The 12,497-nt window shown below is 36.7% G+C and overlaps 1 protein-coding gene across 2 annotated transcripts; it reads left to right on the forward strand.

The window, feature by feature from the left end:
* Positions 1 to 2,440: 2,440 nt before the first annotated feature.
* On the forward strand, positions 2,441 to 11,483 carry LOC103142311 (annexin A4-like). Of its 2 annotated transcripts, none has more exons than XM_007558316.2 (15): positions 2,441 to 2,548; positions 4,345 to 4,681; positions 4,758 to 4,795; positions 4,941 to 5,084; positions 5,194 to 5,281; positions 5,400 to 5,494; positions 5,587 to 5,700; positions 6,253 to 6,343; positions 6,842 to 6,921; positions 7,635 to 7,691; positions 7,775 to 7,868; positions 7,978 to 8,073; positions 9,045 to 9,103; positions 9,222 to 9,344; positions 10,452 to 11,483. In XM_007558316.2, the coding sequence occupies exons 2-15, from the start codon at positions 4,354 to 4,356 to the stop codon at positions 10,509 to 10,511; spliced, it is 1,467 nt and encodes a 488-aa protein (XP_007558378.1). In that variant the 5' UTR covers positions 2,441 to 2,548; positions 4,345 to 4,353; the 3' UTR covers positions 10,512 to 11,483. The 2 variants fall into 2 exon arrangements, with proteins under 2 accessions (XP_007558378.1, XP_007558377.1); XM_007558315.2 differs by having other exon boundaries at positions 2,444 to 2,552.
* The last annotated feature ends 1,014 nt before the right edge of the window (positions 11,484 to 12,497 follow it).

Raw genomic sequence — 12,497 nt, forward strand, 5'->3', positions numbered from 1 at the left:
AAATAAGTCATTAATTCACATTCTGTGAATGTGTTACCTCACATTCTGTGAAATAATATTAATGATATTAATAATGTGTGTCTCTTCACACACATACACACATACTTTACAGCCTCTAACAGGTTATCTTCCAGGGTTGTCCTGTATTTAGCTTTATTCATCTTCCCATAAGCATCCCCACAGCACTCTCAAACCACTGCCATGTTTCACCATGAAAATGTTGTGTTCAGAGTGGCAGTGTTCGTTTTCCACTACATGTAGCATTTTGCATTTAGGCTAAAAACTTTGATTTAGATCTTACATGATCAGAGTCACTTCTTTCCCAAATTTTCTGTGTTCCCTCATTGTTTGATAAACTATAAACCCAATGTGTTGAGGTTTTTTTTTTTCAACAGTGCCTTCCTTCTTGACACTTTTAAGACCCAATTTGTAAATTTCACAAGAAATAGTTGTCCTGTCCTGACAGTGGTCTTATTGATGCTGTTTGATCATTGTCTAACAAATCTCCAAAGCATTCATAGAATAGTTGTATTTATATGATTATATGATGAAAATATATAGGTGGACTTTACTTGCTGATTAAGGCACATCTGATGGCAGTTGGATGCAACTAATAAGGTCAAATGGGGATAAATGCATGCTTTTTGTGCTGGCCGGTCACATAACATTGCATGGCGTTATACAATCTACATAACTGATGCTTTTCAGTAACCCATTCAGTAATGGGAGCAGTACCTACCTTTGAATTTAAACAAAGAAGTCAAACAAAATGAGTTCTGGAGTTCTTTCTTAATGTTGAACAGCTTCTCATCACAGGAGACACAGGAGGAACTCATCCAACTTAGCCTGTGAGGACACCTTAATAACACCTTAAAACACAATAATAATAATAATCCTGAAAAGTAATAATTATAATCCTGAACTTCAACTTCAAAATGTTAAACAAAAACAACCAAAAAAATATTTTTGCAGTTCATGTGAGTTATCTCCATAATTAGATAACATGTCCCCAAAAAACAACAAAAAAAAAACAACAACAACAAAAAACTTTTGTGTTAGAAAAATGATAACTTGCCCTTTTTGGAATGTAGAAACTTAGCAATCTGTTAACCAACTACTTAGATTTCATTTACCTTCCTACTCTTTCAGGAAACTGTCTGTTACAGTTAACAACTTGAGTTTTTTTTTTTAATTATTCTTCTCTTTAGCGATGAGCTATGTGGTGAAATCTCCCCACAAAGAGGTTTCCACAGTTTGAGTTTAACACGAATGTCGGAGCAAGTGTGAAAGCAAAAGCGGACAGCTGAGTGTGATGTGGCAAGCCAAAGCACTTCCTGTGCACAAACTGAACATTTTGCTCCAAATAGTAAAAAAAAAAATGTACTGTAATAAACAATATTTGTATTTCTAATCAGACACTTAAAGGGTAAAATAAAGTAAATGTGATTGGTGAACTGGAGAGAAAAATTAAGTAGTTACCTCCATCACATTCAGGAAGAAAAGTAGCAGCCAGATGCTGCTAACCAATGCATCTCATTAACAGAATGTTGTTTACGCCAAATTCTAACCCTAAAGTGTGAAAGTTGCAGCTAAAATCAAGAGTTACTTTTCCAATCTGTTGTTGTTCAGTTTTAGTGAACCTGTGTGCACTGTAACCTCTGTTTCTGGTTCTGACCTGACAAGAATGGTACCCAGCGCTGTCCACTGTAGTCCATCTGCTTCATGGTTTGACATGTAATTTATTCAAAAATGCTATTCTGCATACCTTGAATGCCTCAAGTTTTTTTTTTTTTTTTTTTTAACTGAGCAACTGTCGTGTTTCTGTCATCCTGAATCAGTAAGCCCATTCTATACCGACCTCTGACATCAACAATGCATTTTGCATTCCAGGAGATCAGCAGTTTCTGAAATACTACCAGCCTGTCTGGCACCAACAACAATACTCAATATTCAAATACATTTTTGTTTCTCCTCCTATTCTGATGATTGGTTTGAAGTTCAGGTGTCCTTTTCACCTCCTCCAGATCCTGGCTGGCTGATCCTATTTTGTGTTTACAAGAAATTTAACAGCTGCAGGTCAAGTGGCTAGGGAATCTAATTCAATTCAAATTTTGCTTAATATAGATTTTTTTCTTGAATCTATTTCGAGATATACAAATATAATATTAAGTTCAAACCACTCCAGGCTCCACAATCCTCCAGACAGGCTGTATTTCGTCATTTTATTACATTTTAGGGAGGAAAAAAATACCCGTTATATAGCAATGGAAACCTATCCCGGGACTTTATTTTAGCGTCACTGCAATCATATTAGGTGGGAATGGAAAACATGACAGTTGATGTCTTGTTTATTGCGGAGAATGTGGTTGCAGCCACAGCTCTCTGAGTCACCAGCAGCCTCCGTCCTCTATCATTGGGAGCAAAGGTTGTTTAAAAAGGGGACGGAAACGGAGCCTGCAGAGGGACCCACCCACCTCCGTTAACTCCTCTAGAGTCACCGCTCCCTCGCGTTTCTCTTCCTGGATCTGACGGCGCAAGCCAGCAATCTGTGAGTAAGTGTTTCTGTAGTTCTACAACCTAAATCGAAGAAGGTATTTGTATTGTAGTTTTTCCAGAAAAAGCAGATTCAACAGTTTTGAGACTGTTTTGTTTTCGAGACTGGAATGTAGTAGATTAGCCTTGACCAAATGGAACTGATTCTGCGCAGAAGCTGCAGCAAAAGCTTGTTTGTTTTTTTCCGATTTTTTTTTCCGATGAAAACGGTCGCACCGTTGTTTTTGTTTTTACACTATAGCTATCAAACCTCCTATTACGCGTTTCTCTGTATCATTAAGGTTGGTTGCTAAAGGCACAAAGATGATAGTTTTCTTAAAAATGGTGGTAATTGTGTACAATTTCCCCAGAGTGCTTTAACATTTAAAGGAACAAAGTTTGAGCAAAATGTCGCTTTATTATCGTCGTTATATACGCTTATGCGAGTACTTGGGTATTAATGCGATTTTGCTGTAAAAATCTCGCAATTTTAGCTAGCTCCGGTATTGGGAAGTCAGGCCTGTGATGCTTTCAAGTTAGAAATGTTGCTGTGTTTGGGTGAGCTTCGTATTATTGTCCTTCACAAAAGTAAAATGCATGTCTAAGTCTAACTTAAGTCATCCTTAAAGTTTTTATCCTGGATACACAAAGCATATCTTAAAAAAACAATACAAAAACATTGTTATATATTTCTTCTCGCATCTTCTTGGCAAACTTTGATGATGGTTGTAAATCCCGCCTGGAAAAAAGATTTGATAATTACGACAGCACGTGAAAGCTTCACGGGTGTTTCGAGTCGAACATAAGAATACTGGAAAGCAGCTGGGTGTGTTCAACTTATTCTAGGAACTCTCATCTTTACAAAGGAGCTTAGTTTTTTAGGTTTAGAATAAGGGAATTTTGGTTTTAAATATTTTCTTTTATTTAATGGCAGAAACTAAAAATTGTTTGACCACAATTTAAGTTACTTTGTATAATGTAACTTAACTTTTGTTCATTTTATTTCAAGTAAACGACTTCGGATTTTTTTTTGGGAGGGAATTTCACATGACCGGTCTATGATGTGACATTCCAATAAAATCCACTGTTTTGCACACTTTTGAAGTAGAGGAAAAATGTTATGTGTTTATTTTTAAATTATATAAAAATGTTGTTTCTTGTATTAGTATTCATCCTCTCACTCTGATACCCCAAAATAAAATTCAGTGCAACCTGTCAAGTCATCTCATTAGATAGCCGTCACCTGTTTGTAATTTAATCTTAGTGTAAATGCAGCTGCTTAGTGAAGGCTTCATGGGTTTGTTAGTGCATATTACTGAACAAACAGGATCATGAAGATGAAGGAACACACCAGAAAATTCAAGGTTAAAGTTTTGAAGAAGTCAAAAGCAGGATTGGATTATAAAACATTATTGCAAGTTGTAATCATCTTGCAAAACATCGCACAACAGCAAATCGACTTGTATATGACCGTCTACCTAATAGCTTATCACCTAGCTTTATTAGAGGTCCTGTTTGCAGTAATGGGAAGTTATAAAGCCACGTCAATGATTGTGCAATTCGAACAGGTCTTGCAATGGATGCATTTGCATGTGAATGTTTAACTAAAGATAAAATATTTACCAGAAGGGGAAAGGAAATAATGTTACATGCCATTTTTACACCTGGGATATTAGGACCACATCAACATGTGATGAAAAGTGATAATATTTTTCTAATTTAAAACTAAGGGTTGTTAAGAAATTTCACATCAGGACCTTGGGAATTATACTGGGTTAGACAATGTTCCTTAAGTGTACATTATACTTCCAGATTCTGAAGATGAGTTACCCAGGATACCCACCACAATCCGGCGGATACCCACCACAGGGAGGGGGCTATCCGCCTCAGCCAGGGGCATATCCACCCCAACCGGGCGCATACCCACCGGCAGGGGGCGGCTATCCCCCAGCACCAGGTGCCTATCCTCCAGGAGGAGGAAGCTACCCCCCACAGGGCGGCGGATACCCTCCTCAGGCTGGATACCCGCCAGCAGCAGGGGGATATCCCCAAGCTGGAGGGTACCCTGCTCCAGCCGGAGGCTTTCCTCAGGCTGGTGGCTACCCTGCACAACCAGGTCAGGGAGGTTATCCCTCCATGCCTCCAGCAGGTGAGGCCACCAGAAAAATGTACAATTTGTTTAAAAGCAGAGCTTGGTTACATATTGACTGTTATTTACTTTGCAGGGGGAGGCTGGGGTGCAGCACCAGGTGGCTATGGCGCGGTAATTGAATCCTTATTTCTGCATCTCTGAAGTGGAATGTCTTACATAAAATGAACAGATAAAGGCTAACTAACCTTCATCTGTTTTCTAAGATTATTTTATCTGACCTTAAGTCCTCATAGCCCTTATACTTTTTTTTTTGCAGCCCGGAGGGGCTCCGCAAGGGTATCCAGGGGGCCCTGCCCCAAGCCAGCCAATGCCAAATTATCCCGGAGCCCCTGCTGGTGGCCCCTCGATGCCTGCATACGGGGGAGGCGTTCCAACCAACCCTCAGGCGCCAGCAATGGCTGTAGGTTTATACTTGTGCTTATTCAATAATTCCTCTTAAACCTCATACAGCCAAATGAATACACCTGTGTTTAGTGTGTTATATTTTATGTGCCAATATGCCGTTATAGAAAGGGTACAGGGGTTCCATCAAAGATTTCCCTGGAGCTGATCCACTGAAAGACGTTGAAATTCTTCGGAAAGCAATGAAGGGAATTGGTGAGTTACCACGGGGGAATAAATCCATGCGTCGCTTTCGTCTATTCACTGTTAGTCCACTTCTGAGTCACAGTTCAGAACATATGAATGGATTTTAAATACAAAAACTTTGAAACAGGAACTGATGAAAATGCCATTATTGAGCTCCTGGGAAATCGCTCCAACAAGCAGAGGGTTGCATTGATCTCAGCCTACAAGACTACATACGGAAAGGTTGATTTATTAGATTTTTTTTTTATTAATTTTTTCTTTTCCTTTCTGTGCTTTTGTTTACATTTTCATGTTTTTGTTTGATTGCCTTCCAGGATTTAATCCGTGATCTTAAGTCTGAACTTAGCAGAGACTTTGAAGACCTGGTTATTGCCATGTTGAAGACCCCTGCGCAGTTTGATGCCTCTGAGATGAGGGAGGCTATAAAGGTTGGAATGTATTGGTTTGATTGCATTTGATTCAGGTTAATGCATGGTCTCAAGATAAATGTGTCCAAGTCCCATGGTGTTTCACAATGATGTATATGATCCACTTTTGTCTGATCCAAATACATGCAGTTTAATTTAATCTAAATTACAGTCAAATTTAGTTGATTATATGAGGTCAGTTGATAAAATGGTGTCTAAGAAAGTCTGTAAAGCAGCAGCAGGTTGTTCTCTTATTGAGGAAAATGATACAAGTATAGAAGCATTGGGTCAGGAGTATTTTCTAAGACCCCCCCAAAAAAACAAAATAAAATATAAATGATGCATAAATGAAACGTAGATGAAAAGGATGAGGAAAATTGGCCATTTTGTCCTCTACATGCTTAAGCATAAAATACCACAGCTATAAACTATGAAGTTTGTAACTGAAAGGAAAGTTTGATCATGGAAAAAAAAAAAATGTTTTGGTTCCTTTTTTTACTTTAGTACCCACGTTCTCATTGGAGAAAGATTTTGAATGCCTGACTAAACATTTTTAATTTGTTGTATTTTAAGGGTGCTGGAACTGATGAAGCGTGTCTGATTGAGATCTTATCGTCACGTTCCAACGCAGAGATTCAAGAGATCAACAAAGTCTACAAAGCTGGTGAGTCAGTCCTGACATTTATGTTTTTATAACCAAAATCATCAAACTGAGCTCTCGGGCTGCAGGGAGAACGCAGGAGAAATTTAAACTTGGAATTTATGCAGTCTTCAGTATGTAGCAAGATATGATGTGCTTTTCATTTATTAGGTGTTTGCAACAAAAACAGCTTTCTAGTTCAGCAACACAGCATGGTGCCTTTGCTGGGTTTAGTATTGTAGCCAAAGAGGAAAACTGAGGCTCAAATCAGCAATATTACATGTGTTATTTTCATAAGTTGGTCTGTTAGACAATTACAATATTATATATTTTTTAAATAAATCTTTGCATGTTTTAGTGTTCTACATTTAAAATTTTCATGAACACTTATGATTTTCAATAGCCTGCATTGACACAATGCCATGACTTGTATTAAGAAAATCTCTTCTTCATCAGAGTTGAAACCAAATATTGAATCAACATTTTTTTCCCCTAAAAAAAAAAAATGTACCTTCTTTTCAGAATACGGAAAGAAACTGGAGGACGCCATTACCAGTGACACCTCTGGTCACTTCCGAAGACTCCTGGTGTCTCTTTGTCAGGTAGTTTTGTCTTGATTTTAAACATTGCAACCTACTGGGCGGCTAACTCTGAGATAATGTGAAGTATGTTTACCCTCGAGATACTCAGAGACCATAAAGTCAGTTAGAGTTTGTAGATCACAATTTGAGAGCTGATCACAATGATAAAAGCGTGAGAGAGGCGTGGAGGTTAAAAAAAAAACCCATTCAGCTGCAAGAGTTGTTCTTGTAGTGTGAATATGTGTGTGTGAAAGACTAGGTGTAGTGAGACGCTTTGGGGGACTTGATAAAGTGCTCTACCAGTACAGGCCATTTACCATTTATTCATTTTTGCCATGTTGCAACCGCATGAACACCAAAACAAAGCTGTATTTTTCTCTTCTGAAATGTTACACTACGAAGTTGTACATAATTACATAATTGGAAAGTAGAGAAAAATTATTAATGATTTCCGAAATGTTTTCTACTCCTAGAATCTAAAGTGTTATGTGCATTTTTATATTCAGCTCTCCAAACTCTTTGTATAGCTGCATGTCACTGCAATTATAGCTGCAACTCTTAGGGTATGTTACCAACGTCTTTGCACTACTTGAGGCTTAAATTTGTGCTCATTGTTTAAAAAGTCATCAGCTCATGCTCAGTCAGAGCAGAGTTACTTGGATGAAGCACTACCCCTGCTTGTAGTTTCCTATGCTCTCTGCCTCGCTGATGTCGTTTTGTTTTATTCAAATCAGGGAAATCGTGATGAAAGGGAGGCTGTTGACATCTCGCTGGCAAAACAGGACGCTCAGGTATGGATTTCAAGCTGGTTCGTAGTTTAAATGTGTTTAGGACGAACTTCAAAACAAGATCATCAAGTTTTCTCATTTCTTAGAAATTGTATGCGGCTGGTGAAAATAAAGTGGGAACTGATGAGTCACAGTTCAATGCAATCCTGTGCGCTCGCAGCAAGCCCCACCTGCGTGCAGGTGCGTGTTATTTGCTTGTTTTTTCGGGGGGTTTTGCATATAGTATGATTGTAACCAAGCTGTTTACCTTTCTTTCTCTTTTTTTTTATTTTTTTTTTTTTGCTGCCAGTCTTCCAGGAGTACCAGCAGATGACTGGGAGAGACATTGAAAAGAGTGTATGCAGGGAAATGTCAGGAAATCTGGAGTCTGGGATGGTGGCTGTTGGTGCGTTCACTAGTTTCAACTGTTGTTCCGTCTTAAGTGATAGTCAAAAACCAGTCAAGCAGCTTACTAATTCATTATCAAAATGAGTAGGCTGTCTGAAATCTACTATTAATATACAATCACAGGAATTGGCAGGGTCTTGCAAAATTATTCATTCATCTTGATTGTTTTTTTTTTTTTTTTAAATCTTCTATCACATTACAATCGCAAATTTGATTGCATACCTTTAGGATATTGTGTGCTTCATCAACACAAAGTACGGCAACACGACAGTGTTTGGGACTGTTGTGTTAAGTGTCGGGTTTCTCTCCCATGCAGTGTTTGCACGTAGCATATTAGGTTAAATTTTGGTCTCATCTGACCAAACCGCCTTCATGTTTCTGCGGTTTTTCATGTCCAGGGTTCCTATGCAACTGATTTCAGTACTTTACCGGTCTGGATAATTTAAAAAAAGAAAATGAAAGCATTGACAATATAAGTACTTTCACTTTAACTGTTGTATTTTTTATTTTTTTGCATTGTTTAAATGTTGTTCTTTCTCACGACCATTTTGTTCTTTTTCCCCTTCTTCCTTTCTACTTCTCTTCCTAATGCCATTCCTTCTTTTTCTATTTTTGAATGCCCTTCTTAAATCCTTTTGCACTACTTTGTGTTGATCTACCACATAAAATCCCAATAATACCTCGAAACTTGGTTGTAACAAAATGTGGGCGAATTGAATAGTTGTGAATACTTTTACAAGGCACTGTGCTTGACATAAGTTTGACAGTAAAACCTTAGCATAACATTTGTTGAAGTTTGTCATTAAATTACATGAATAAAAGCACACAACATCACAAGAAAGGTGGATTAACACAGACTTGATCATTTTTGACTAGTAGAGATTTTGAAAAAAATAGGAGAAGAAAAAATTCTAGAACTTCTATCACAGAAAAAGCAACACGTTACATTCTGGTCTCTGTTTATTTTAGTCAAATGCATCAAGAATACTCCAGCCTACTTCGCTGAACGGCTCCACAAGGCCATGAAGGTACACTTTTCCATCATCTTTTCATTTCTTTATAATTGTGAAAAGCTGTTGCCATCCCGTAATGTGTAATAAGGGATGGGAGAGTGTAATGGACGTCTACCTAATGATTTGCCAACAGGGAGCAGGGACCAAGGACACGACCCTCATCCGTGTCATGGTGTCCCGCTCTGAGGTGGACATGCTGGATATCAGACAGGAGTTTGTGAAGGCCTACGGGAAGTCACTGTACAATCACATCTCTGTAAGCTCCACTCATAATGTTCAGTCCAAGTTTTCCCTAATGCACTGTCTGCATTTATTGGTAAAGGTGTGTAAAAAGCCGAAAAATGAATAGAACTTAATTGTAGGGGGCACTTATTGTGAAAACTTTTAAAACTGCATTTAATTTAAATGTAAGTTTTAATTTTTTTACAAAAACATAATTACTGGCTCTACTGGTTTGTTTTTTTGCCAATAGGACAACACTTTGTTTTCTCCTTCAACATTTTGTAAGGTTAAAACATCTTTGACAATTCCTCTTGGGAAGAAGTAGAGATTTTTTTTTCCTGTGTCCTCTTTTGCTCTGTTCTCTTCAGCTCACATTTCAATTTTTTTTTTAAAGAAGTTAGGCATATAAACTCCGATGGCCATGGAAGAAAGTGGATTTTCATGGTTCAACGCAGATGAACTGTGTCTCCATTGACTTTCCACATATTCTGGGTTATCACCTTGTCGACCGTCCCCACAGTAACCGATTTTCAGTTGTTGTTTTTTTTTTTTGTTTTTGTTTTGTTTTTTTTGTGAGAGTCCGTGTTATTTTTAACATGTACCAGTTTATATTCAGGAGTGTCAAGGTAAATGAGTTCGTTGCAATCCTAGATAACGTAAATGTAACTTTTATTTAAGACTAACTGATATTTAGAAGAGTTTAAGACTCCATCGTCTCTAAAAAAAAAAGTAGAGAAAAACATCCACTGCATCACAGATTCTCCACTATACTAAAGAATCAGACATAAGGTGTTTTCCTACATACTTTGTTTTATACCAGACTCTCCTGGAGTGTTTGCTGCTGACAAGCACATAATTAAAGTTAAAGTCCCAGGAGTTCTTTTGAAACAAATGCATGTTCCAAAAAATAAATAAATAAATAAATACATTTTTTTAGAAATAGATTACTTATTATAATCTTAAAGACACTTTGACTTTAAAACTATAAATACAAAGTAATCTAAACGTTTCCCTGCACAATTGCTGCTGCAATGAAGATTTTGTTTAAATGTAAGGCTTTTTACACATTTTTACCCACAATGAGTTTGGAGGGTATTGTATTTGCTTGTGTGACATAGTTTTGTTTTTGTGTGTTTCTCAGAGTGATACTTCAGGGGATTACAAGAAGCTGCTGTTGAAGCTGTGTGGCGGAAACGACTAAACGGAACGACCACAGAGGGACAATATATACGTCCACAGTGAAACGATATACGTAGGACATATATCGCGTCTGAAGCATGCCGCAAATGCCTTTAGCCAATCAATATTGATTATATATTTTCATATATACGTAACATGATTTTTTTGATATACTATTAGGTGCACTAGTTCAGTGACAAATCAGATTTTAAAGAAAGTTATTCTTGTGTGATTTGTGCCACATTTCCTACATCACTAAAATTTAACCTACATATTCTATAGTGAAATTATGTCTGTCCCACATAATAAAAATAATATATTAAGTTTGCTTTGTAATCCTTTAAACTTAAAGTCTGCTGTAGTTTGCAGCTCTCTTGAAAGAAAATCATCTTTAAGGAAAGAAGGAATATAAGCATTGGCAGTGACTATGCAATTTATACTATTAAAAGTATGAATTTTAATAGTATAAAAAATGTACTAAAACTATTTTGGTAAATAAAATATTTAGATTATAGCTCACAGTTTTGCTGTGGCAATGAAGGTATTAACAAAACTCCATGAATGTCATATGAGTTATCAGAAAGAAAAAAAACATTAACAAAACTCCCAGCAGAAGTCACATGATAAGATTCATGTTTAGGAAGCCACAGTTATGCTTACACTAACTTTTGAATGTGTGAAATAAAAAAACCCCTGCAAAGATCCTCTCCTCTCTGCCTTTAGTTTCGCAAACATTTTTTACTCCGCTTGCAAGCCTTTGAAAATTAGCTTTAAGGGTTTTCCTGTAACTGCTTAATTTTTATGGCAACGTTCTTATACTGAGTGCCAAGAAGCCAAAGACTAAAAACAGATCATGTTATACATATTTGAGCGTGTTCCTCTGTGAGGTGTTTGCATGTAAAGCATGTCAGCCACACATAACGTTAGGATGTAACAGCCGAAATATAATTTTTTTGTCTTGTTTAATAAATAAAAACTGTTTACTTTGCCTTAATTTGAGTGTTTGTTTGGGTTTATGCTTTGCTGCCAGTAGAGGGCCCCTGATTCACTTTTTAGTTTCAGTTCATGTTCGGTGACGGTTTTTCTGGAACTGAAACTTCATTCAGTTTTATTTTTCCGATTTATTTCAAAATACATAAATCAGTACTCTCCACAAAAATTTAAAACAAGGTTGTTAAAAATATACTACGATAATAAAATATGGGAAAGGAAAAAAAAAATGTTGTACATGTATTTCAAATATTACAAAGGAATAGTGATATAACTTTTTTTTAATAAAACAGCTTCATAAATCTCTTACGACCATAATATGGCTCAGGTTTATAGTGTATAGAATTTATTAAATTGATTTTCTTTTTAATTATTCAGATTAGTTTTACTGCATAAACCCTGAAATGCGTGAATTAAATTAATTTGTGTTTATACAGTTTAAAAAAATTGCTTCCATGATTGTCATTGTACAAAAAAGCTCCTATAAATTAAAGAAATATGTTCTTCTCTTGATTATGTGTTATGTAAGATGTAATGCTATTTTATTGTAAGATAAAAAAAGATTTATCTATATTGCTGTACCAAATATACAGTAACTTGGCTACGGAGAAATAAAATGAATTTATGTATTCATTTTATGTAATCTCTCTGTGACTGGTTAAAAGACAATTGGATGCTCAGAGTATTATCAAGAGACATGTCCCCCTTTCTCTCAAAAATGTAAGTTTTTGGCCCATCAGTTCCCAGAAAACAATCACCAAAGAACAAACTCTGCTACACCTCGAGTCCAAAAGCCTCTTCATTTTCTCCAAACCAACTTATTTTTCTGCTTTCTTAGTTGGAGGGAAGTCAGCTACAACAGCAGTTTGATTGACCTTCTCTCCTCTGAAGCCGTTAGATTAAGAGTAATCATAAAAAACCCCCAACCATTTCACCACATTTTCTACCGCAATTTTTAAGTCACTTCTAGAACAAAACATATTTTTGTAATCTACTCCCAATAAACATGGCTTTTACT

This window comes from Poecilia formosa, unplaced genomic scaffold (genome assembly GCF_000485575.1).
Source record: "Poecilia formosa unplaced genomic scaffold, Poecilia_formosa-5.1.2 Scaffold95, whole genome shotgun sequence".
Lineage (NCBI taxonomy): Eukaryota > Metazoa > Chordata > Actinopteri > Cyprinodontiformes > Poeciliidae > Poecilia > Poecilia formosa.

What these genes read in the sequence shown, in the direction of transcription:
- LOC103142311 (XM_007558316.2), top strand. Translation starts at nt 4,354, where the DNA reads ATGAGTTACCCAGGATACCCACCACAATCCGGCGGATACCCACCACAG. An exon ending in CTCAGGCGCCAGCAATGGCT is followed by an intron (nt 5,085 to 5,193) that starts GTAGGTTTATAC and finishes ATGCCGTTATAG; the next exon opens with AAAGGGTACAGGGGTTCCAT. An exon ending in CAACAAAGTCTACAAAGCTG is followed by an intron (nt 6,344 to 6,841) that starts GTGAGTCAGTCC and finishes CCTTCTTTTCAG; the next exon opens with AATACGGAAAGAAACTGGAG.